Source organism: Stegastes partitus, unplaced genomic scaffold, assembly GCF_000690725.1.
Source record: "Stegastes partitus isolate 25-593 unplaced genomic scaffold, Stegastes_partitus-1.0.2 Scaffold303, whole genome shotgun sequence".
NCBI classification, from domain to species: domain Eukaryota; kingdom Metazoa; phylum Chordata; class Actinopteri; family Pomacentridae; genus Stegastes; species Stegastes partitus.
In genome coordinates this window covers 244,498-270,722 of record NW_007578034.1, presented here as the reverse complement: position 1 = coordinate 270,722, position 26,225 = coordinate 244,498, and the positions used below count along the sequence as shown (strand labels likewise).

Sequence of the window (26,225 nt, the reverse complement as noted above, 5' to 3'; positions counted from 1 at the left end):
GCTGAAAGAAAATATTTAGGATCTTCACAAAATGGGACACATATTACTATGGTTTTACATGACAGAGCAGAAATGTGAATGAACGAACATCAAAGTCCAAATCATCTCATAACCTTCATTCTGAAAAGTAATTCATTGGACGTATTCCCACCGCGTGAATAAGCTGTGTGGCTGCAAGATAAAAAATAAAACCTTTTAAGTTTCAAACATTATCTTGATGAGCTACTTTGACACAAGAATGTTGGTGATTACATCAACTGAATATTGTGTGTAAATTAAACTCAGATTTGTTGTTTTTTGTTTTCTAAATTTAAATACTGCGTGTTTAAAATACACAACTACAGTCCAGAATAAAAAGTAAATTGTTGGCAATATTGTGATTGAACTACTTTCTTAAAAGCTGCTACAAGAACAGAAACATAAAAAGAAATTCAGAAAATTTAGTTGGAGCAAGTTATTTAAAAAAAAAATTTGCCAACTTAAAAAAATGTGTTTGTAAATATGGTAATGAAGTACATAACACAGAAAATAATGTGAAATTACCTGGAACAATTGAAACAACATCATTTTTCTCAGTAATTAGCTTATAAACTTGTGTTTATGGTACTAATTATTAGAAAAAAAATGTGAAAATTAAAAAGGACCTTTGACTGTTGAGGAAAAGTTTTGATTTTGCTAACTCAGTGCAGTTTGATGGTTCAAAATAACATCATTAGAAGTTTTCCAAACTCAAATTGTTGCTTTCATGTTTCTCCTTCAGCTCAAGCATTATTTTTTAGAGTGTATCCAGGGTTTGGCTTGTCTACACAGAAATGCATTTCACTTGGTGCTGACAGATAACTGCCAAACAATGCGTTGCTTCATCTTTACCACAATGACCTCATCCTTAAAAATGTCTATCTCTGAGGCCTCAGTTGGAGATTTTAATGAGTGAAATCTCACTTTTTTGACAGTTATCACGCGTAAAATGGTAACTTAGTGGGACAGAGGGACTCGCTGCACATTTCTTTTCTTAGTTCAGTTGTTCAGCCTGTTGGACCCTGAGCAGCATGACACACATTCACAACAATCGGTCAGTCCCAGCCCCCCCACTCCACCCACCAGCCCAAATAGGAGCGCCTAAAAATAAGGCGCATGCCGCAACTGTTGCGCTGCTCGGGGTCTGACCAATCCCTGCCCCCTCCTCCGCGTAAACCGACCCCGACTCCCGTTATCCTTATGGATGAGCAAATAGACTATGATCACAGCCGCACAGTGACGCGTCCCGGGGCTCCTTTATAAAGCCAACTCTTTGCTCTCTCAACATTCAAGTTAAACAGACTCAGTGCTGCTCCAGCTCACCTGCCACCAAACTCCACTTTTTCTGAAAGCGACATTCTTCTCGGGGCCGTATTAGGAAGGAACGACTTGTCAGCAAGGTGCCAATTAAAAGAAAGAAAAAAAGAAACAGCGGACGACCAGCTGCCTTGCACATTGTAAATCGGATAATTTAATCCATCACTGTCCTGACATAAGTAGCTCCTTCGCAAGTACATCCGAAAAGTCTCCGGGCTGCTTTTTTTCAACTCATCCAAGGCTGAACTTTCCTTTCGCGAGAGCGCGCTTGCCATCGACCTGCTAAAAGTTTTCTGCGCTGCTGAGCGCACAGTTCCACACACAAGTGTCACCGAGGTATAAAAGTGGACACGGAAAAAGCCACCATGATGAGCAACAACTACGGCGACGAGCAGCTGCCTCCACAGTACTACCAGGCCACTGACTTCGGGGAAGAGGAGGACGAAGAGATGCCAGCCACGGAGAAGGACTTGGCCGAGGACGCGCCATGGAAGAAGATCCAGCAGAACACCTTCACCAGGTGGTGCAACGAGCACCTCAAGTGCGTCAACAAGACCATTACCGACCTGCAGAAGGATTTTAGTGATGGGCTCAAGCTCATTTCACTCTTGGAGGTTTTGAGCCAGAAGAAAATGTACAGAAAGCACCACACCAGACCCAACTTTCGTCAGATGAAACTGGAGAATGTTTCTGTGGCACTAGAGTTCCTGGACAGAGAGCACATCAAACTGGTCTCAATAGGTGAGTTAATCTTGGGCTTTAATGGCTTCTGTAATGGAAAGTTCAGTAATAAAACAGTAGCAGTAAAACATCACCAGGCCTGTCATTGTACAGGAAGAAGTAATGAAAGGAGGCGTTTATGATAACTGAGCATGTGCCAGAATCCTCATAAAATGCATAGATTTTTAAAGTTAAGCCAACGAAAGCATTTGAAACCTTTTGAAGTTCGCTAGACTGTCATATCTTCACCAACATGGTCTCTGTTGGTATGTTATCAGCCCTGGTGTCAGCCAGCAGCCACACATGGCTTTACACAGGCCTCTGGAAAGCTGTGTTGAGTTGGGGGTCAACAGCTTATTGGAAAGTTACTGCAGAGGTGCCACTGAGGTCATTAACTTGTGTCAGGGCCAAGACCTAGTGGCTGCACTCTATCGCTTTTGCATACTCCCGCCGCAGCAATGTGGTGAACTATGGGCTGGAAATTCACTAGGACTGTGCTAATGAGAATGACACAATTTATATGTGAGGGCAGCAGCCACACACAAACACACACACACACACACACACGCCTATACACACTTGTCTCTGTGGGGTCAGAGGTCAGAACAACTCACGCTGACAGCCAGTTGCTGTCCGGAGCCATCAGCAGCTCTGTGAGGTGAGGATTAAGTCTGGTGGGATTTGGGGAGGATCACGCTGCGGCACAGAAAGCTGAAGTTACATTAAATTGTTGTGGATTTGTGGGCATTTTTTTTGTCACATCCGCAGGGTCACAATGGAAGGACTTTGCTCCGAGAAAGCGAACAGGAAGGCACTTAAAAAAATGTAATAACTCCAGAGAAACTAGTAACCTCATATGAAATGCATAGACATTGCAAGAAGAAGAGTGGTTTTATTAGACACCTGTAGACAAGCCCACAATTCATGCAGGAAAGTAGTTATTAAACGTTGACAGAGCATCTTTCTGTTTCGGTGGCTAATGATCCTGCCACACACTTGAGCGAAATTCCTGGCATGGCTGAGGCTTTGGCCGTTGGACTGTGAAGGCCACAGCGTGTCCACCTGGACAAGCACTGAGTGTGTTTGTTTTAATGTGTGTGCGTGTGTGTGAGTGTGGTGACATTGGAGGGAGGAAACTCTCAATGGCAAAATCTCAGGGGTCCTGTTTATCACAGGGTCACAATCACAGATATTACCTCAAAGTCTGTGGAGAGACTGTCCTGGATAATGTGTCTAGGACTTAATATGCTGGTGTCTGTCTGCCACATTTGTCGCAGCTGTACAGACACACACTAGGTCAGACTGCTTTGACAGAAACGGGGCGTGATAATAAAAGCCCAGGCGTTTTACTTCTTAGCACCCTCCCTCCACATGCAGCGCCAGTGGGTCAATGCGGCCCTCTTACAATAATGTCTCAGCCTCATTACAGTCAACCAGGGTTGCTAAAAAGATCAGCTTAGTTGCCCATGTGTCACAGTGTGTAACCAGATACCACTTCATGGACACCTCTTTGACCACACAGTTGTCCTTAAAGCGAGATACAGCAGGATCAAAACCATGCCGTGCCACATTGTGCCACCTGCCTCCGCCAGTCAAACAGTGACACATCAGGCATTACTCTCTGATAGGGGGCAGCGATCTATGAAAAGCTGAACAGTCGCAATAAAACAGTCTTGTGATAAACAACTGGCATCCAAGGCCCTCCCTTATTAAAGTCTTTCTGAATTAACTGGAGTGTATCGCGCAAGATTAGTCGATTAAACATTAGAGTCTACCACTCCTCAGAGGTTATTTGGCTTAAATGGCTGCATTTCTAAATTAGAGTGGATTTTAAATAGCTTATTTGACAAACTTTCCCTCCGAGAACTTAAGGAAATGAGCTGCGTGCTCACTGTCAATGAATCTAATCTCCACCTATTTGATTTATCGCGCTCCAGCGCTACGAGTTTAGGAGGTAATTGAAATCCGATTGGTATTTTTGCAGAGAGGGATCTGTTTCCACATATCCTCAGCTGTCACTGTCTTCAGAGCACCATTGTGACTGGATGACAGATTGTCAGGGGTCCTCAGCCAGACAGCTGTCTGAGAGAAAGGGGCTCGGGGGGAAGCAGTGAGGAGCATTAGATTCTTGTCTCCTCAGCAGTCAATCATCATTGTATATATTTCTTCCCAGAATAACTGGTCAACCCTGCAGAATGGCCAGAAAGGCCCATTTTGATAGATTACACTTGTGTTTACATCTTAGCTATCAGTTGTCAGTGATGACTGATAACAAAGATGTAAACATATCTACTAGTGGACAGAATAAAAATGGGGGGAAAAGAACTGATGGAGAATGCAGTTAACTAGTATGGCAACAAAAACTGTAGGATGTGATGCATCATGTGAACTTTGTGAAGTTTTAAATCCTCATAAACTTTGTTGTCTCTGTTGTCTGACTGCAGATAGCAAAGCCATTGTGGACGGGAATCTAAAGCTGATCCTGGGTCTTATCTGGACTCTCATCCTCCACTATTCCATTTCCATGCCCATGTGGGATGACGAGGATGATGAAGAGACAAAAAAGCTCACCCCCAAACAACGCTTGTTGGGCTGGATACAGAACAAGGTGCCCCAGCTGCCCATCAACAATTTCAACCGTGACTGGCGGGATGGTAAAGCCCTGGGAGCTCTGGTCGACAACTGTGCGCCTGGTAAGAAGCTTGTAGCGGCATCAGCTGACTCTACAGGCCGGACGGTGGTGGTGCTGAGTCAGAATACACGCACTGAATGTTGACGGGCTTGTTGTATGTGGAGGTTTTCCTTGGTTGCTATGGTGGCTGGGGTCAGGCATGTGTCAGTCAGTGTGTCGGAAACAGTATCACTTTCTCAGGAGAACTCTCGCAATCTCTTTTGCGCCTCATCTGGAAATAAGGGCTTTACAGTGTATCTCATGTTCTTGAGTATGCACACACACATTGAGATTCAGATTCAGATTTCAGTCAGTATAATTTGTCTCCGGAGTGCAGGTAGTGTCAGCGGGTTGTGGAGGGGTTGCTGATGGCCGGAGGACGTCCCTGCCAGCTGTCCCACAATGACTGAAGCGTTCCCTCTCGCTGTTTCAGGCCCTGAGGCCCAAGCCAGGCTTTAGTGTTTATAGCCTTGCTGCTACACAACACCCCCAAATTTGGGCACCATTCCTCCTCTTCTGTCAAGGGGGATGCTTGGCTCTGCATCAAAATGCAGTGTAATCTGTCACAGGGAGGTGCCTAAGCCACAGATCCAAGGACCACAAGGCCACAATTTGAGTCACTGCCAGTTTAGGCGTCTGCTTCCAGCACTGAACATTAGAGAGTCCTCTTCTAGCTGTGCCTCACTGAGCGAAAGGTGGAGGAGTAGCAAGAGGAGTGTAGAACACCATGTTTAACTGTGTTTATATGAGCCATTGATCTGAGGAGACGCATCTTTCAAACACTGTGCTGCAACAGTGACCATACAAGGGTGTGTTGTTTCATCACCTAATACTAAACAGCAGGGTAACTGATGAAACTAGCTCTGTTCTCAAACACAGAGGCTCTGCCTTTAGTTCAGATACAAATGTAGAAAACAGGTTTACTGGCCAGACCACAAAGAAACCAGAATTTTGTTTGACAGGCAGATTGCTACCGTTTCTCTAAGACATTTGTTCCTATCCAATCTTCTTATACAACTATAACATACATCTGTGTCTTTTAGTGTAACAGTGATGTTTAACTACATGGTCTCACTCCAGAGCTCACAATGCTTTAAAAAGCCTTCCCAAAAGACAGCTCTATAAAGCTCTAATCTTTAGTGTCACTGCACACACCTTCTTTGCAGGCACCTCTAAACTCAACCCTGTTAATACAGTGGTCCTGTGTCGATATTAATTGGATAACAGTATTCTGTGGTGTGCCTGCATGGGCCTTTTGAGTGAGTGGCCACTCCATTGCCAACGCTAATCCAATTTAGGCATTAGCAGCACAGAGCAGGCTAGTCTCAGCCACAGGGAAAGTGCCACGGTGTCTGTCGAAGGGGTTTCTCTTTGAACAGACGGCAGAGACATTCGTCGTCATGCGTGCTGAATTCACAGCATCTCGGCAGTGTGGATAAGGTCATGCAGCGTTGTAGTTAGAGGTGTTGGACAGATAGTGGTGACAGCCCAAGTGGTCTTTTTATAGCAGCTGCAGAATTGTCTAATTGGCGTTTTGCATTCCGTCAGGTTTGTGTCCTGATTGGGCAGAGTGGGACCCTAACCAGCCTGTGCAGAATGCCAGAGAAGCCATGCAACAGGCCGACGACTGGCTGGGTGTGCCTCAGGTAAGATGCATGACACACATCAGTTCAAAAACACTTTTTAGTCTCATTTCATAAGACAATACAACCGAGAAAAACAAGAGTCTTCCTTCTGTTTTCTGACCGACAACTGAAATAAACTTAGCAGATTGACATTCAGTAAGCACAAATCAAGTTTAAAGCAAGCCCGAATCTCCAAATCCAAACTTAACTCACCACATACACCTGGGAGGCAACACTGAACTGAAAAAAGCTGCACTATGTATCATATGGAGTCCAGGGAGATCAAGCTGGAGGGTGCCATGAAATATTTATTACCCAGCTCAGTTCTAATATTTCCATTTACTTTATTGTAGCTCTCAGTAAGTGACTGTGTAGGAGTTTTATTTGGGAGAATTTGTGAATTTGTGGAGGTGTGAGATTTCTTAACACCTTCCGAGCCAGCCACTGAAACAGAGGTGTAAATATGCCTGCGCTCATCAGAATAACAATGTGAACAGAGCAAGAGTGCGATATTTCCAGTCCCTTTTTTTAAGACTGAGTCTCCGTATTGTAATGTGCACCATGCAGGTTGTTTACTTGTTTGTCTAAAGCACAGGGTGAGCTATTCTCCACGAGGCTTAGCATTGGCGAGATAGCCCGGGGGTGTATGTCATGGCTCTGCAGGCCTGGGGGCTGGATTCCAGTGTAGTGTTGTTAAGGAGATGTGGGAGAGGTCTGGCTCAGGATAAATCCCCCCTGGCTGGCTTACTGAGGGCTACAATCTTTAACTCCACTGTCCTGGGGTTAAATATAACCAGTGTGGAGCAGGGCTTTGTGACACTGTGTGATAGACAGGCAAACAAGTGCTAGAAAGGAGCTAGAGAGAAGTCAGAGGTGGAGAGAATAAACAAATTTAATTCATGTTAAATCCCATTGCACTGTAATAAGGAAAACTTGTCAAAAAAATAGACCATTACGTTGTTACAAAAAACAGTTTAGTTAATTTAAGCATAAATTAAACTATGGTGCTTTTTCATGGTCAGGGTTGCTGTTAGAGGTTGCATGAAAGCTGAACTCGATATCCAAAACTTAATCACATTTTTAGCACAGAAAAGCACAGCCAGCTTGTGTGATTCACTCCTGTAATTCCGGTTGACCATCTGTGCTCCAGGTGATTGCCCCCGAAGAAATCGTGGACCCAGATGTGGATGAGCACTCCGTGATGACCTACCTGTCTCAGTTCCCCAAGGCAAAGCTGAAGCCCGGAGCTCCTCTTAAGCCCAAACAGCTTTTTCCGGACAAGGCCAAAGCCTATGGACCAGGTGTGTAGCCCAACACGAGTGCCTGCACAGCTTACAGCATTCATATAAACACTACGAAATGAATAATGAATGTTCTCCACCACCTTAGTTCTAAATATCAAAGCAGTGATGGTAGGCACGTGTACCACATACATACTTTAGCAGTAGTACAAGCATCGCCCTTCAGTTAAATCTTTTAATACTTTTATGTTGGTGTTATGTATTTCTATAAATGCTGCATTGCCTCAAGTCTTTCTGGAAGGAACCACTATTCTACCTGAGCTTTGCAAAGCTTTTTTTCCCCCCTGTGCTCGCAGCACAGACCTTCCTTAAACCCATACATACTAAATCCTATTAATACTTTGACCCCATTACAATACTAACTAAAAATTAGTGTTGTATGGTTGACTATCTCTTTGTGTTTCCCTGAACCTTTCTGAGTAAACAACACCTCATTACTCTATACTTACATCACAGGTATCGAGCCTCATGGCAACAAGGTGCTGCAGCCAGCTGTGTTCACTGTGGACACTCTGGAAGCTGGCAGTGGCGAAGTCCTGGTGTATGTGGAGGATCCTGAGGGGCACAAAGAGGAGGCAAGTTAAACGTGATAGTAGCACACATCCTGCTCAGTAACTCATACAATAAGTCTTAAAGTGTTGCGAAGTGTAGCATGTTATCTTTGATTAAACCCTGTCTCACTTTGACTTCTTACTCTTCAGGCTAAAGTCAAACCCAACAGAGAGAAGAACAACACCTACACTGTCACTTATGTTCCCAAAGTTGAGGGCGTCCATAAGGTAAGAACAAGAACATATTTGGCACAAGATGGCCAAACAACTGTATTTAAGGTGTCTGAACCTTATCCTGCTTTTTCCTTCAACATTAGGTAAAAGTGCTGTTTGCAGGTCAGGATATTGACAAAAGTCCTTATACGGTGAATGTAACAAAGGCTATGGGTGACCCAAGCAAAGTCCAAGCGAGGGGTCCAGGCCTGGAAGCTACAGGCAATGTGGCCAACAAACCCACCTACTTTGACATCTACACCGCTGGTACGTATGGAAAACCACCAATCACTCTATTGACATGCAGACAACGAAGGTTTGCAATGTTTTAAAATCAAGAGTTGCTGGAAAAACTCATAATAAAGCAGTGGCATCGTCTTCATCCTGTGTCATTTTTCTGGGCACACTTAGGTGCTGGTAACGGCGACGTCAGCGTGGTCATCGTCGATCCTCAGGGCAAAAAGGACACGGTGGAGCTCATCCTGGAGAATAAGGGCGACAGCGTCTTCCGTTGCACCTATCGCCCTGTGCTGGAGGGGCCTCACACCATTCACGTACTGTTTGCAGGCCAGGAGATCCCCAAGAGCCCTTTCACTGTCAACATCGCAGAGGGTAAGCCATCTGTCTGTGTTGTAAATTACTGCCAGACAAATCTGATTTCTTAGCATGCTGCTAGTGTCAGGGTGATCTATCCATCACAATCTGCAGTCATCTTTATTTTCCCTGGGAACAGCCTCCCTGTATAGACCGTAACCCTTCCTATCTGTCATTTCTAGCTCCAACTGTTGCTCCTCCCACGGGAGCTCCACTGCAAATAGCTCCTCAGTCAGTGCGTGCCCCTCCTGGAGCGAAGGGCGGGAAGGGGGCTCCCCCCCCAAAACCTGACCGTCCAAGTTAGTATTTTCTGATAGGAGGAGCTTGTGCCCATTGCTCAGCCAGACAATCCCAATGCCATGCCCTGTGCCAGGCCATGCACATGCCCCTCTGTGCTTTCTCTAAGTTTAGGATGTGTTGGCTCGGTGCCATGCTTGGTTGCCTGCTCTATCTTCTTGCGTCCTGCAGCTTTTTTTGGTTTAGTTATATTCAGAGAGATGAGATGCATTGTTGTACAAATAGTTAACAGACTGTCTCAGTTTGCATTTCAGTCAGTTTCTGCATTTCTTTGTTCTTCCTTGTTAAGTATCTTTGCTTGTGCTGTTGACATGTTTGTTTTTATCATGTCTGAATTTGCATCAGCCAGCATTCAGTTTAAAGCCTGCCCTCAACATTTCGGAGCGACTGGCTGAAATGTTGTCAGATGCTCCGTCATTGCAATGCGATGTGTCAATATCTTGTTTGCCACTCAGTACTTTGTGTAAAATGTGCTGCAAAAAGCATCGTTCTCGTTTACAGGTTCTGTGCATCAACCTTTGTGGAATCCCTCTTGAATTGGAATTTGCTACTAACACTGCTGTCAACTGCTGGCTACTCAGCTTCCTTTTGCTCTGCTAAATATTTCTCTTTTCACGTTTGTTGTTATTCCTTTCAGCCATGAACCCAAATGCTTGCAGAGCTACTGGCAGAGGGCTTCAGCCTAAAGGCGTGAGAGTGAAGGAGGTTGCAGACTTCAAAGTTTTCACCAAGGGAGCTGGCAGCGGCGCACTGAGTGTCTCAGTCAGAGGACCAAGTGAGTCAGACAGCTCTCTCCTCTCTGCATCACTCATCACTCCTCCTCGTACATTTTTGGAATTATTTCTTTTGTTTGGGTTTTATGTCTGCATGTTACATTCACAGATGTATATAATAGAGCACCAGACTAAATGCATAAAATGCCTCAAAGCTGCTAAGAACCCATATTGACAGTATTATTCATCCTCAGCTGGAGCAGAGGAGCAAGTAAAAGTCCGAGATGCAGGGAACGGTGTGTATGAATGTGAATATTACCCCCTTAAGCCTGGCAAATATACAGTCAGCATCACCTGGGGAGGCCAGCCTATCCCACGCAGGTAGGGTCCTATTGCTGCCTTTAGCTAGTCATTAACAATGCACAATCACATTTACACTAGCTAATATTGTGTATTCTTCTGCGTTATTGTATGCTGCAGCCCCTTCGAAGTGGAGGTGGGTGAGGAGGCTGGTTTTCAGAAGGTGAGGGCCTGGGGTCCTGGTCTGAAGACTGGCATGGTGGGAAAATCTGCTGACTTTGTCGTAGAGGCCATCGGCACGGAAGTTGGAACTCTGGGTGAGATGTGTGAAAGTGATATGAGCTTTTCCAAAAGACAAGTGCTGTTTGTATTATTCTTTTGAATGTGAAATCTAAGTGTTTGTATGCTTCTTTTGCTCAGGCTTCTCCATCGAAGGCCCATCGCAGGCTAAAATTGAGTGCGATGATAAGGGTGACGGCTCCTGTGACGTACGCTACTGGCCCACTGAGCCTGGCGACTACGCTGTCCATGTCATTTGTGACGATGAAGACATCAAGGACAGCCCCTTCATGGCCCACATTCTCCCCGCAGCCAATGATGTTTTCCCTGAGAAGGTAATTCCCAGTCACTGAATTATAAATCATAAATATAGGTGTAAAGTAGGTTAGCATAGTCCTCTGTTTCAACTGTGTTCTAACTGAAATGTTTGCAGGTGAAAGCCTTCGGTCCAGGCCTGCAGCCAACTGGTGTCATTGTGAACAAACCAACTGAATTCACCATTGATGCTCGCATGGCGGGAAAGGGTCATCTCAAGATCTATGCACAGGTATGAAGCGCACCAGTTTGTGGAATCTTCATTTTTTATTCATAGGAGCACTTCATTTTTATTGCATGTGGCTGTACGGAGCAGAACTGACAGGATTTTGTATCCATAAAGGACGCTGAAGGCTGCACCATCAACATTAAGATCACTGACAAGGGAGACGGCACATTTCTGTGTGTATACACTCCTGTCAAGCCCATTAAACACACCATCATCATCACCTGGGGTGAGGTCAATGTGCCCAACAGCCCCTTCAGGGTAAGAGACATAGCAGTGTACACACACACACACACACACGGCTATCCTGCAGATAAAAATTTGCCAATTTAATATAATGATGCTTCAGCAAGTATAGATAAAGCAAGAGGACTGTAGCAGTTGTACTTAAATCAAGTGCTTCTGCTTCAAGTACACTGTGAATTCATTAGGTGCTGGTTGGAGAGGGTTCTCATCCAGACAGAGTCAAGGTCTATGGCCCTGGAGTGGAGAAGACGGGGCTCAAGGCTAACGAGCCAACATACTTCACTGTGGACTGCGGTGAGGCTGGCCAAGGTGAGTCCGCACGAGGAGATGATGGGGGTGTTTACAAAAACACTCCTGAGTTTCGTCGACTCTAAATGAAGTCATTGCCACATCATGTCAATGTCAGGAAATATAAAGCGCAGAAAGAGCTGAAAAGGTGAATCTGTGAAGCTGGGCTGCAATGTAAGGTTAAGTTATTTGAAATGTATAATTGTACTCAAAATAAAGCTCAAGGCAGTGGAGCGACTGCTGCAATTTATTCAGATCATCTACTTTTGAGTAACCTTTGTGAACTGCACTCATTATTATGCACCATTAGGGGACATCAGCATTGGAATCAAGTGTGCCCCAGGGGTGGTTGGCCCTGCTGAGGCTGACATCGACTTTGACATCATCAAGAATGACAATGACACCTTCACTGTCAAGTACACTCCCCCAGGCCCAGGCCGATATACCATCATGGTGCTCTTTGCTGACCAGGTAACAATACAGTTTCCAACTGAGGCGGGACTGATGGGTTGTGTCGCATCCCTTGAGAAATGATTTTTTTGATTTTCTTCTTTTGATTACTTGTGAATTGGTTTTCCCAGGAAATTCCAGTCAGCCCATTCAAAGTCAAAGTGGATCCTTCCCATGATGCTGGCAAGGTGAGAGCAGAAGGTCCTGGACTCAACAAGACAGGTGAGAGTCTTTGATGTCTAAAAAGTTTAGTGTAATCACCAGCCACCTACGTTTGTTGGTATTTACATTTACAACAAACACCTACTGCAATGCTTCGGTGTCATAAAAATGGTCTGATTTGACTAACTCTGGCAGCACTGACAAAATGCTCGTGTGTTTCAGGTGTGGAGGTGGGCGCTCCAACTCACTTCACCATCTACACAAAGGGAGCTGGCAAGGCCAAGCCTGAGGTGCATTTTGCACCATCAGGCCCAGGAGAGGCGGTTCGTGACTTTGAGATCATCGATAACCACGATTACTCCTACACTGTCAAGTACACAGCTCTTCAACAGGTGCAGTAGGCCTCTGTTCAGTAACATTACAATGGGATTATTCATAATAACGCCCCTCATCAATTAATATTCATTCTTATTCTGGTGTTTTTTTTCAGGGCAACATGGCAATTTCTGTAAATCATGGAGGAGATCCTATCCCCAAGAGTCCCTTCCACATCACAGTGGCACCAGCTTTGGATATTGGAAAAGTGAAAGTGGAAGGATTAGATACCAGTAAGTACCAAACACTGACTTCTATTCCTCTGCACGCACACTATGAAAAAAGTTAACTAGAGTGGTTACTAATTTCATTTTAATCTGTCTTGCAGAAGTGGAAGTTGGAAAGGACCAGGAGTTTACAGTTAACACAAAGGGCGCTGGTGGGCAGGGTAATGTTGGTGTGAAGATGACCTCACCCTCTGGCCGACCAATCCCTTGCAAGTTGGAGTCAGATAAGGCCAAAGGCACTCACAGTGTGAAGTATATTCCCCCAGAGGAGGGGCAGTACAAGGTTGATGTCAGCTATGATGGGAACCCTGTGATGGGAAGCCCCTTTGGGGTTGAAGCAGTGATGCCTGCTGATCCTTCAAAGGTAAAAGTTCATGAAAGCTGCATGAAGGTCTGCACTTAGTATATACTAGGAGCTCGTGAAAACCATACATACTGTACATACAAAAGATTTTAACACTGTATGTCAAACACTGACTTGACCGTTGCATCACAGGTGCGAGCCTTTGGCCCAGGACTGCAGGGAGGCATTGTGGGTAAACCAGCTCCATTCACTATTGATACAAAGGGAGCTGGTGCAGGTGGGCTGGGCCTGACAGTGGAGGGTCCCTGCGAGGCAAAAATCGAGTGCCAAGACAATGGCGACGGCACATGCTCAGTGTCCTACCTGCCCACTGAGGCTGGTGAGTACGCTATCAACATCCTGTTCGCGGAGCAGCACATTCCCGGCTCTCCCTTCAAAGCGGCTGTTCGTCCAGCCCTCGACCCCGGCAAGGTGACCGCCAGTGGACCGGGTCTGGAGAAGGCCAAGGCGGGTGAGCCCGCAACCTTTACTGTGGACTGCACCAGAGCAGGCGACGCTGAGCTCACCATCGAGATCGTGTCAGAGACCGGAGCTAAGGCTGAAGTGCACATCCAGAAAACTGCAGAGGGAACCTTCTCGGTCACATACATCCCACCTTTCCATGGCACACACACCATCACGATCAAGTATGGGGGCCATATGATTCCCCACTTTCCAAAGGTCCTGCAGGTCGAGCCATCTGTGGACACCACTGGGGTGCACGTCTACGGGCCTGGAGTGGAACCCAGAGGTAACACGACAAGTTAAAGACAATTTATATTAGCTTTTTAATATGATGGCATTGTAATTTATAGAGTAAATAAAGCAGATACTTCTACGCATTTAAAAGTGAGGTTCTGGCTTCACCTTATAAATGATTATCTGCTGATGTAAACACTGGACTGGTTGTTACCCAGTAAGCAGTTCATAAACAGCTTATAAATCAGCATCAGTGATGATACATAACGTCTCACTGTTGAGACTGAATCTATTTGATGTTAGTCCTGGACAACAAATCACCTGAAGTGCTTTTGTGTTTCAAGGGGTCCTCAGAGAAGTCACAACCCACTTCATTGTTGATGCTCGCGCCCTCAACAAGGTTGGAGGAAATCATGTGAAGGTTCACATTATCAACCCCTCTGGCACCAACACAGACACCTACATCACTGACAAAGGAGATGGCACCTACAGAGTGGAGTACACAGCATTCGAGGATGGTAGGAACATGGATAAAATATTACATTAGGCCACGTAAAAGTGCTAATTCATGCAATTAAAGGATCAGTGTTGGAACTAAGAGCTTTGTCAGAAAAACTACAACATCCCCAGCCCTAACCTGATGCAGATAAATTGTGGATTTTACCTAGACAGGGTGTCTGAAAGTGGATACAGACAGACAGAAAAATCACTAACAGGTGCTTGTGTTGGGCGCCATTTGGGAATAAAGGAGGAGAGTGGGAAAAGAAAGCGAGTGAGAGAGGGGTATAAATACAGGATGATGCAGTGGAGCAATGATGTGAGGGGCAGAGAGCAGGGAGGCAGAGAGGCAGACAGGCTGTGTTTTATAAATAGTGTGCTCTGGAACAGAAGCTCTTAACCAGGCAGGTATGTGTGCTGAAGGCTGCCTGCACACAGCAATACAGCAGGGGAATGACAGGGGATATTAATAGAGACCTATAACACAAAGCAAAGAGATCACAGAGAACTTCTCCACCACCAGACATGCTCTCATATCATAGCAGTGTGGCTGGGAATCTGGCATATAGGCCTACTGAGAGGGCTCTGTCAGAAAAATGTTGTAACAGAATAATGAATAGGGAACAGATGTAATGCTTGTATGTTCACCAGAGCGTCTGCGCTCTAGATAGTGTCTTTTATAAATAAGCAGATGTTTATCTCCCTAAAAGGGAATTTGTCTGGCCCATAATTAAAAGCAAGAGGCAATAACAGAAAATATTTGCTTGCTTTGAGAACAGTCAGACAAAGAGGTATTACATCAGACACGATGTATCTGTTTGTACACAGGAATCCATCTGATTGAAGTGCAATATGATGACGCTCCCGTACCCAAGAGCCCCTTTAGAGTGTCTGTGGTGGAGGGATGTGATCCAACCCGGGTCCGAGCATATGGACCGGGCTTGGAGGGAGGAATAACCAACAAGTCTAACTGTTTCACTGTGGAGACCAGGTACGTCTAAACCACACATAAAGAAGAGATTGTATGGGGTTTAACTCTAATATGTGAATATTTTAAAACATATTTCTTTTCTGTCAGGGGTGCCGGTACAGGAGGCCTTGGTCTGACTATCGAGGGAGCTTCAGAGGCAAAAATATCCTGCAAGGACAATAAAGATGGCAGCTGCAGTGTGGAGTATGTCCCCTTCACTCCTGGCGACTATGATGTCAATATTAACTATGGGGGTCACCCAATCCCTGGCAGTCCATTCCGTGTACCGGTGAAGGACCCTGTGGATCCCAGCAAAGTGAAGTGCTCAGGTCCGGGTCTCGGCACTGGAGTAAGAGCCCATGTTCCTCAGACTTTCACTGTAGACTCTACCCAGGCTGGACAGGCCCCACTGGATGTCAAACTTTACGGCCCAACAGGTAAAAACAAACAGTATGAATATGAAAATCCACAAACTTTGCACCCACTGACAAATACCACTAAGTATGTGTTGTGTCATTATTTCCAGGTACCGTGGAGCCTGTCGGTGTGAAGAACAATGGTGACGGCACCCACACAGTTCACTACACCCCTGCTCAGGACGGACCCTACACTGTAGCAGTCAAATATGCGGATCAGGAAGTCCCACACAGGTACAATTTGACCCAAAAAACCATGAAGCCGGGCAGTAAGTTCAAATATGTCTTAATTAAATCTCTGCTCTGTCTGGCTGGATTTAAGGAAGAAAAGTGTAGTTCAGCACATTTTTTTCTGTCTATTTCTGTCTTTTGTCAGACTGGGCTTTGTAATTACACTTCCTATTCTCTCCTTCAACAGTCCATTCAAGGTAATGTCTCAGCCTGGGCATGATGCCAGCAAGGTACGCGCCAGTGGCCCTGGTCTCGACACCAAAGGTGTGTCCGCTAGCCTGCCTGTCGAGTTCACCATTGACGCCCGTGATGCTGGAGAGGGGCTGCTCACTGTGCAGATTCTGGTGCGTTTACCTACTATTTACACAGTAATGTTGGGACCATAAGCCCCTATCTAAAACAGCGTGAAATGTTTATTCACAGGACCCAGAGGGCAAGCCAAAGAATGCAACCATCCAGGATAACAGGGACGGCACGTACACTGTATCCTATGTACCCGACTCTACAGGCCCTTACACCATCACCATTAAATATGGAGGAGATGAGATCCCTTATTCCCCATATCGCATCCAGTCTCTGCCTACAGGAGACGCCAGCAAATGTCGTGTCACAGGTAAGAACACTACTGTGTATCTGTAATGGTTCTGATAAATATAAATATTATCAAAGACTGTATTGTGATTTTTTATGTATATTCACTATGGTAATCTTTTAATTTGCAGTTTCAATCGGAGGACACGGCGTGTGTGAGTAGCCAAGGCTTTGTTTTTATATCTGTGCTACATTCCTTGGAGATTTTACAGGAATTCATGCATTTATTCTGCCCTATTTACCCTTTAACCGTCTTCCCTCTCTGTCCTTAACAGCAAATCTTCAGAAGCTGCAGACCTCAGAGGATACAGTTATCACAGTGGATGCCAAGGCTGCGGGGAAAGGCAAGGTGACCTGTAAGGTTCTAACCCCACAGGGGATGGAGCTGGACATGGATGTGGTGGAGAATCATGATGGGACCTTTGACATTTACTACACAGCCCCGGAACCTGGAAAATATGTTATTACCATCCGCTTTGGGGGGCAGAACATCCCTAAAAGCCCCTTCCATGTGGTGGTGAGTGGAGGAGTATTAAATAGCTGCTAGAGCTGTCTGCAAGGTGCACTCGTGTTGTGACATTTAGTTGTATGAAACCAACAATCTGTCTTCTCTCTGTATTGACAGGCCACAAATGAGCCAGTCGTTCCCCGTGATACCGTGGATCCTCTCTTCCGTCCCGTTAACTTCCTCGTCCCTTTCACGCCACAGCAAGGAGAAATCACAGGTGTGACAAACACCACTTGTACAGACACGAAATCCCATACAGACCAAACATCTTTGTTTTTTTTAGGTCACTGACATTTACCCGTTTTAACCCTCCAGGCGAGGTGCGGATGCCTTCTGGCAAGACTGCCCGCCCGCACATCACTGACAATAAGGATGGCACCATCACAATCAAGTACCAGCCCACAGAGAGAGGTCTGCACGAGATGGACATCAAATACGATGGAAACCACATTCCAGGTCAGAAACACGCCACATTAGATGGGATTGGAAGCAGTTCTGTGCACAAAATACAAGAGACTTTGCTCAGAGTCTAACTACGGTTTGCTAATGATAACGTCCCCTACAGGAAGCCCTCTGCAGTTCTTTGTGGATGCTGTGAACAGTGGAGTAGTGACTGCCTATGGTCCAGGTCTGAGTTATGGGATGGTCAACAAGGCTGCCACTTTTACTGTGGTCACTAAGAATGCAGGAGAAGGTAGAATAACATACTTTTCTAATGATAATTTGGATTTGTAATTAGTTGTGCATGAGACCCAATCAAAACTGTTTGCTATGCTCTGTCTCAGGTGGTCTGTCACTGGCAGTGGAAGGTCCCTCGAAGGCCGAGATCACCTGTAAAGACAACAAAGACGGCACCTGCACTGTGTCCTACCTGCCCACAGCTCCTGGAGACTACAACATCATTGTCAAGTTTGACAACAAGCACATTCCTGGCAGTCCTTTCACTGCTAAGATCACAGGTGAGGAAATACATTATGTTTCCCATAGACAGACTTTCCTAACACTTCTGATATTTATGTTGCATATTTCGACTATAAATCCCAGTTCTGAGGGTTGACAAGCATCCAAATCACTTCTTTTATGTCAGGGGATGACTCCATAACCAGGACATCCCAGCTGAATGTCGGCACGGCGGCCGACGTGTCCCTGAAGATCGCAGAGACTGATCTGAGCTCTCTGGCTGCCAGTATCAGAGCGCCATCGGGTAATGAAGAGCCCTGCCTGCTGAAGAGGCTGCCCAACAGACACCTCGGTGAGATAGTGGCTTACACAAAATAGCACGAAGAAAAGAATTTTGATAACACATTATTGGATTATCTAATGCGTTTAGGACTTCATTTTCTGCTTTTTCTTTGTCTTGATTGGTTTTTCTCTCTCTGTTTTCATGTTCATAGGCATCTCTTTCACCCCTAAGGAGGTTGGCGAGCATGAAGTGAGCGTGAGGAAGAATGGCGTGCACGTAGCCAACAGCCCTTTCAAGATAATGGTTGGCCAGTCGGAAATCGGTGAGGCCAGCAGGGTGAAAGCTTTTGGCAAAGGCCTGGTGGAGGCACACACTTTCGAAATGGCTGAATTTTTTGTGGATACAAGGAATGCAGGTAAGCATTGCAAACTGTATTTGCCACATTTATAGCAGCTGGAAAAGAATACAGGTCATTTTTTTCCCCACTTGATTTTATCTAACCTGCTGCTTTGCTTTTCCATTTATTTTTTTCCCCGTGTAGGTTACGGAGGTCTAGCACTGTCAATTGAGGGTCCAAGCAAAGTGGATATCAACTGTGAAGATGTAGAGGATGGGACATGCAGGGTGACATACTGCCCAACTGAACCTGGAAGTTACACTGTTAACATCAAGTTTGCAGAAAAGCACATCCCAGGTTAGACTCTTTTACTTGGAGGATTAACAAATACCAAAATTTCCGACACCTTAACGTGAATTAAATCTGTATGTGCATGTTTTCCTTCTAGGAAGTCCTTTCACAGTGAAGGTGACCGGAGAAGGAAGGATCAAGGAGAGTATTACGAGGAAGAGACAGGCCTCTTCTATTGCCTCAGTGGGAAGCACATGTGGTCTTAACCTCAAGATTCCAGGTGCGTACAGAGGCCAGTCAGAAATGGTTAGAGGGCAGCGGTCAGCCTTCTTAAAATAAGCGAAAGGTGCCGCACTCTTACATTTGTATTCTCGCTGCTTTCTGCTTGCTGTAGGAAACTGGTTTCAGATGGTTTCAGCTCAGGAAAGGCTTACCCGGACATTCACTCGCAGCAGCCACACCTACACCCGCACTGAGCGCACAGAGATCAGCAAGACCCGCGGTGGAGAGACAAAGAGGGAGGTACGAGTGGAGGAGAGCACCCAGGTGGGAGGTGGAGGAGGAAGCCCATTCAGAGATGTTTTTGGAGATTTTCTGGGCAGAGAGAGCCTCAGCAGCTTTGCGGGGATCACTGCCAGACCCGAGGGTGAGTCCGACTTTAAGCCCAGTTCTGTACATTTGTAAACATTTGACTGTCGACTAAATTATATGCTTTCTTAAATCATAAACAACTGCTCTATATTCTGTATGATGATAGTGTCTAACCTGCTGGTTTCCTGTGCCTCACCAGTTGAGAGTGGCTCACAGGCCATGACTGCTCAGGTGACCAGCCCCAGTGGGAAAACGGTGGATGCTGACATTGTTGATGGAGGAAGCAGCACATACAGCGTGCGCTTCATCCCCCAGGAGATCGGACCCCACACTGTCAACGTCAAGTACAGAGGCCAGCATGTTCCCGGTAGCCCCTTCCAGTTCACTGTGGGCCCCATGGGAGAAGGAGGAGCGCACAAGGTCCGCGCAGGAGGTCCTGGTCTGGAGAGAGGCGTGGCTGGAGCACCTTGTAAGTTCACTCTATGGACAAGGATTTGCTCTCAATGGGAAGAATTGTCTCCATGTATTATTCAAGACATGATTGTTAATGTTTAATGAATTGTTGATACTTAAGTTGAACCTAATCGAGCTTTGTTTCACCGCCTTCAGCTGAATTTAGTATCTGGACCAGAGAGGCAGGTGCTGGTGGTCTGTCCATTGCTGTGGAGGGCCCCAGCAAGGCTGAAATCTCCTTTGAGGACAGGAAGGATGGTTCCTGCGGCGTCTCCTACATAGTGAAAGAACCAGGTGAAACTTTTGCCAAACACAGACATAGAATTTTGCTCATTTGCATGTTTTATCTGTTTTTTTTCCCTGTTTCTGAACTGCAAAGCTGTTCAGTAGTTCCTCTATGCTCCCTCCAGTTCATTTGATGGTGAAAGTAAATAACCCGTCTGTATCCCCAGGTGACTACGAGGTGTCAATCAAGTTCAACAACGAGCACATCCCTGACAGCCCCTTCATCGTTCCGATTGCTACACTGTCAGACGAGGCCCGCAGGCTCACTGTCACAAGCCTTCAGGTTAGCTCACACACATACACACATATGCACAAAATTGACAATACTCACATTAATTATTTGCAAAACCTCAGCAGCAATCGCGGACACAAAACATACACGCATGCAAAAATATAAAGGGTGAATAACAGATGGCATGTAATATAACGTATGATTGGTTGTAGATATTTCTGTCTAATAGTACTTTGCCCTTGAAGTGTAATTGAATGCCAGTGTTGGAGCAGTATCCACAACTATAATACTGTGATGCTGGCCAGTGATGAAGGGCTGGATTAACTGTCCCTTGCTAATGTGGGGCAACACAAGCTGTGCTATGTAGGCACTCAGCTGGTCCATGTGATTGTGTTCCTGTCTGAGAGGAAGGAAGAAAGAAAAAGAGTGGAGCAAAAACATAAAGATACCTGCGACAGCTCACAATATTGGTCTCATCACAGGACAGATGATGTTATATTTGCTTTCCCAGTCTCCATTACAGCTGCCAATAACGCTAAAACCATGTATTTTTAGTTAACTGAAATGCCACTTCAGAGTGCTTTTCTACCACTCGAAGCCAGGTGAAGTGCAATAGCAACGTTTAAAATGTCACGCTATCTCTTATGTCTGGTAGGACCGCTTGTCCGCCTGTGGGGCAAAAACACTAAACGCCTCGCTGTAAACTTTGACCTTCTCTGCCTCTCACACCCAAGTGCTCTATCTATTCTCGTTCAGGCATGATGAGTCACACACGTTGTGTCCCTCAAGGTGTGGGCACACACAAACACAAAGGCACACACACACATATTGTGATCCTCTTGTTCCCTGTCTTTTGTAGGAAAAGGACTTGAAAGTGAACCAAGAAGCATCCTTCATGGTGCAGCGCAACGGGGCCCGAGGTGTGGTTGACGCCAAGGTCCACACCCCCTCTGGCTCTTCAGAGGAATGCTACGTGTCTGACCTTGACAGCGGTACGCACCCCCCCTCTCAGTTTGCAGTGCAAAGTAGACTTTTTAGAATATAATCAATTCCTTTTTAAAAACCTGGAAGCATCTTGTGTGAGCACAGATCAATAACATGTCCACTTGTTTTTCCAGACAAGAGTGCGATCCGCTTCATTCCACGTGACAACGGCGTTCACTCCATAGATGTCAAGTTCAACGGATGCCACATTCCTGGAAGCCCCTTCAATGTGCGAGTGGGAGATCCGGGGCTGATTGGAGACCCTGGCATGGTGACTGCACACGGAGCTGGACTGCAGGGAGGAACCACAGGTAGAGATCACTACTGCAAATATATACTACATTTGCTAATAGTATTTTAGTATAGCATTATCCCACAGTCCTGACAACAGTCCTTTTTCCAACTGTATCATTTTCTGTATTTCTCCCACTCTTCCAGGTGTATCCTCAGAGTTTGTAGTTAACACATGCAACGCAGGCTCTGGCACTCTGTCAGTCAACATCGACGGCCCATCCAAGGTCAAGATGGACTGCAGGGAGTGTCCTGAAGGCTACAAGATCAACTACACGCCAATGGCACCTGGCAACTATCTCATCACCATCAAATACGGCGGGCCACAGCACATCGTGGGCAGCCCCTTCAAAGCTAAAATCACAGGTCTGCGTCGCAGTCATTGATCTGCAGATGACAAGTGGCTTGAAAATTGGGGAAGAAGAATGTTTTGTCATCCACATTTGTACAGCTAAATGTACATCTTAGATAAAAGCTGCCTTTCTGCTGCACTACAGTGATATATTTCTCTCACTGCTTGGTGCATACAGATTTAGTTTTTTTTATTTTATTTAGATTGAAAACAAGTCTCAAGAGTTCTGGAAGTTCACTTTATTATTATCTGATCTCAGGCTCTAGTCTTCTTCCTTGTACTTTTCTGTCGAGGCAAACTCTCCCCACGAGCAGCCTTATATCTTTGTCAATACCGAGTGTGTTATGTAATGTCTGGACTGAGCCGCGATGACTGTAGATAACCTTTTTCCCTCTCCGTCTCGCTCTCTCTTGCAGGCACGAGGCTGTCAGGGGGACACAGTCTCCATGAGACTTCTTCTGTTTTGGTTGAAACTGTTACCAAAACCTCCAAAGTGGGTGGTGCCTACAGCTCCTCTTCTACCACCTCAACCAAACTGACTTCCGATGCCAGCAAGGTGGTCTGTCGCGGAACAGGGCTGGCCAAGGCTACGATCGGGCAGAAAAACAACTTCACAGTCGATTGCAGCAAAGCAGGTAAGATGATAACAAAGATACAAACACAGATTTTGTCTTAACATTCTGAACCCTGACCAGTTTTGGGGCTTTTTTTTGCTTTTGCTTCTATCTCATTTTGACTCACTGTGGACTCATTTTTCACTGCTAAATGAAGTCCTGCACCTCTGTGGAAACCATGATATTTCCTTCAGTATATACAACATTTTCCCAAGTGGCCCAGGTGTGACTAATACTAGAAATAACGGTGCATACTATAGACGTTTTAGTACTTACATTTTTAATTTGTTTCCATACTTGTCTTATATCTGCTCTGTGTGAGCTGCAGTTCAGCTAAAAAGTGTCACCATATGAAAATGGCTCCATGGTTAAACACAGTAGCTCAGAATTAGTTCAGGTTTTTGTTACAGAATCAGGTCACTACAAAGGGTGAAGGTTTGAATGAGACAGGTAGAATAAAGCAGTGCTGATGAAATGTCACAGTTTTTACCGCTAAGTTTCGTAATGAAAGTCACATTATGAATGAGTGGTTAAAAAACTGTTGTAAAGCTGAAAGTCTGATAATTCTCTCTGTTTTTATCATTTCTGGGTCTGGTAAATGGTGTAAATTTACCTATTTAAAAAACAAAACAAAACAACAAAGTGCCTTTTAAATCCACAGGCAGGATTTGTTTGATTGATACAGTGAAACATTAAGCAAGCACACATCGTGTATACAGATGCTGAGGTAAAGCAATATTAAAAACACTTGTCTGCTTTGATGCTGTAAACACAACAGACAGATTGGTTTACAGAGTCGTTGTGTTGGGAACCAGCTGCTAGTTTACACATCCAGCAGACATGGAGTAAAATTAGCATTCATTTTCTGTTGTGTCTCTGGCCACCTGGTCAGTACAAATCAAGTCAGGTGCTTTCTTTGGTCTCCAGCAACTCCTTAGGGAAATATCCAGTTAATATCTGAACAACACTGATTCTTGCTAATTGAAAAAATGCTCCACTGTGTTCACAGGCTTGTTGTAAGCTATGTGTGATTGTTAGTGCTTACACTAAGATGCTGATGCAGAATTAGTCGCTATGAGCAACATTACATTACATTTCATTCATTGGTTGCATAAAAATTGATCCGTGTAGCTTTAAACCTCACACACACACACACAAACAACTTTTAAACAATCATTAAATCCATCTCCTGCTTCTCCATCCAGGTACCAACATGCTGATGGTGGGCGTCCACGGACCCCTCGCTCCTTGTGAAGAGGTGTACGTCAAGCACATGGGCAACAAGCTCTATAATGTCACCTACGCCGTCAAGGACAAGGGCAGTTACACCGTCATCGTCAAATGGGGCGACGATAACGTCCCTGGGAGCCCTTACAAAGTGGTTGTACCATAAAGAAAAAAAAAAAACTGCACAACGCCCCCCTTCCCTGCCCACCACCCTTTTCTCTGCTGTCAGATTCCCCCGGTACTTCTTTTCTGGCTCCTGCTGTTTTGCTCTCCAGCGGATCGCAATATACTCAACATGCTCGAAAACCTGCAAGGACATTTGCTTAAAGCTTTACTGATGGGCAGAAGATCTTTTGTGCCAAAGTTTTGTATTAACTCGAGAAATTACATTTTACGCTCACAACTGTGCTTCCACATTGAGAGGGATCCAGAGGCAACGTTGTGGTTGAAGAGTCTTTGAGTGATGTTGGTTAAATGTTTTTGCTCGGTCCATAAAATTTCCTGTTCTCTCTGTTTTGTTGTAATGTCGTAGTGCAGTATATGAATGTTCAGAGATGCTGGAGTAATCAACAGGATTAAAGTGTGATGCAATGTGGTTTTGTATGGAATGAGAAATGGACTTTTGTTATATTAACCTATTTTTGGTAAGTCTTTGCAGACCTAATAAAGATTTAATTGCTAACTTTCCAGATGAAAATGATTGGATTTATTTGATTTCACACTGTGCTTGCAGACACTTCCACAGTTCTGCAGCAGGCATCTCTTACGTTTTACATTTTCACAGTTTCATCATGCAGCTATTTTCTGACCGCTGCTGGTTCTTCAGTCTGAGCAGTTGTCAGGATTTTTTTTCTTGATCACAGAGGCTCTCTGCTGAGTATCTGGCCTGCATCCTGAGTGTAGTAAGACTTTCCTCCTGGGGGAACCCGTAACAATGACAGATACTGAATCTCCTAAAGTGCCTCATTTACCTTTGATTTAATATCAGTGCTTAGCGTTGCATTATTAAAATAGTCCAGGATATTTTTCTTGTCCTTGTATTTACACCCTGTACTTGTCCAGATGCAATCACAAGATGGCAGCATAGTCAAGCTCACATCTGTATCTACATCTCCACCAAATACACCAGAACAAAATCTCCATTGTTCCCAGTGAAGATTAACTACACCATCGTCAACACAAGGAAGCCCGCAGAGCGTAGAAACCAGAGGCATCAGCTTCCATTGTGTGTGTAATTAATCCTATTGGATCAGAGATGGAACACAAGTGGTTTCTGTGCTGGCATCCTCATGGGGGGGAGGGAGACCCTGCTGAGGCACAAATTAACCAGAAACGAGGGTGTTTCAGCCTTTCGCTTGTGTGTGCCCGTGCATATGTGTGTAACCACTCGTGCCTCCTCCACGACCCTGCGCGTGTGGAATTTGTATGTCCTCTGCGTGTTCTGCAGGCCTCAGTCCCACAGTGAGTCAGCCACCCAGCCTCCACACGGTGACACACTCCACCAGCACCAGTACCATTCTTCACAGAGAGGAGCCTATAATTAGGTGCTAATTTTCTCTGGTTCCACTGTGACATGATGCTGGGGGCCATGGTGAGGCAAGACAGAGCGAGCGGGTGCATCTGATGAACAGTGGCGAGCGCCTCGACTCCGGACCATCTGGCCAAGTGGCTGGCGCTGCCCGCTTATGTCTGTGCTGACGTTCGGACCGGGGCATGGCCCACCCACGTCAGTCTGTCCTCCCCATCCTGCTCCTCCGGACCGGGACCCAGGCGTCTGTCCACCACAACATGTTTATCTCGAGTGGCTGCCAAGTGAATCGTGGAGGATACAGCTCCTCCCCGTGCAGACAGCAGCGATCAAGCAAGCAAGCAGAGGGAGAGAGAGAGAGAGACAGAGAGAGTGTGGGGTTGATGGAGAAGAGGAGGGAGGATAGGGCAAAGAGAGGGGAAGAGAGTGGTAGATGGATTAGAGGAAGAGAATGGGATTAAAAGAATCCAGATGGAAGAATGGGAGACAGACAGGCACGCAGACGTACACAAAAACACAGACACAGACGAGCAAAAGTACATTTAAGACAACTTAAAGAACACAGACTGCGCAATCGCTGCCCCAGATTCATTTACAACATGCCAATAGTATAACTTAACCTTCAAAAACCCCATCATTGATGTTGGACTTAGTGGAACGGGTGATGAGCTATTAATTCTGTTCTGCATGGAGATGCTTTTGTCTCTCGTACA

The 26,225-nt window shown here is 45.4% G+C and overlaps 1 protein-coding gene across 2 annotated transcripts; it reads left to right on the top strand.

The window, feature by feature from the left end:
- The first annotated feature begins 1,310 nt into the window (after window positions 1–1,310).
- LOC103358317 (filamin-C-like) lies at window positions 1,311–24,681 on the top strand. Of its 2 annotated transcripts, XM_008283231.1 has the most exons (47): window positions 1,311–2,076; window positions 4,500–4,748; window positions 6,275–6,372; window positions 7,502–7,652; window positions 8,109–8,227; window positions 8,354–8,431; window positions 8,521–8,683; window positions 8,828–9,028; window positions 9,193–9,309; window positions 9,945–10,082; window positions 10,275–10,401; window positions 10,501–10,637; window positions 10,741–10,934; window positions 11,033–11,146; window positions 11,258–11,401; window positions 11,572–11,695; window positions 11,985–12,145; window positions 12,256–12,346; window positions 12,509–12,678; window positions 12,777–12,894; window positions 12,990–13,252; window positions 13,385–13,982; window positions 14,275–14,448; window positions 15,257–15,419; window positions 15,507–15,835; window positions 15,925–16,048; window positions 16,233–16,389; window positions 16,469–16,658; window positions 16,768–16,791; window positions 16,912–17,153; window positions 17,262–17,361; window positions 17,460–17,600; window positions 17,710–17,838; window positions 17,930–18,103; window positions 18,232–18,396; window positions 18,539–18,742; window positions 18,869–19,021; window positions 19,113–19,235; window positions 19,350–19,601; window positions 19,746–20,015; window positions 20,156–20,293; window positions 20,452–20,567; window positions 21,376–21,508; window positions 21,635–21,811; window positions 21,939–22,157; window positions 22,560–22,778; window positions 23,963–24,681. In XM_008283231.1, the coding sequence occupies exons 1-47, from the start codon at window positions 1,701–1,703 to the stop codon at window positions 24,148–24,150; spliced, it is 8,235 nt and encodes a 2,744-aa protein (XP_008281453.1). In that variant the 5' UTR covers window positions 1,311–1,700; the 3' UTR covers window positions 24,151–24,681. The 2 variants fall into 2 exon arrangements, with proteins under 2 accessions (XP_008281453.1, XP_008281454.1); XM_008283232.1 differs by lacking the exon at window positions 9,193–9,309.
- Window positions 24,682–26,225: the final 1,544 nt, after the last annotated feature.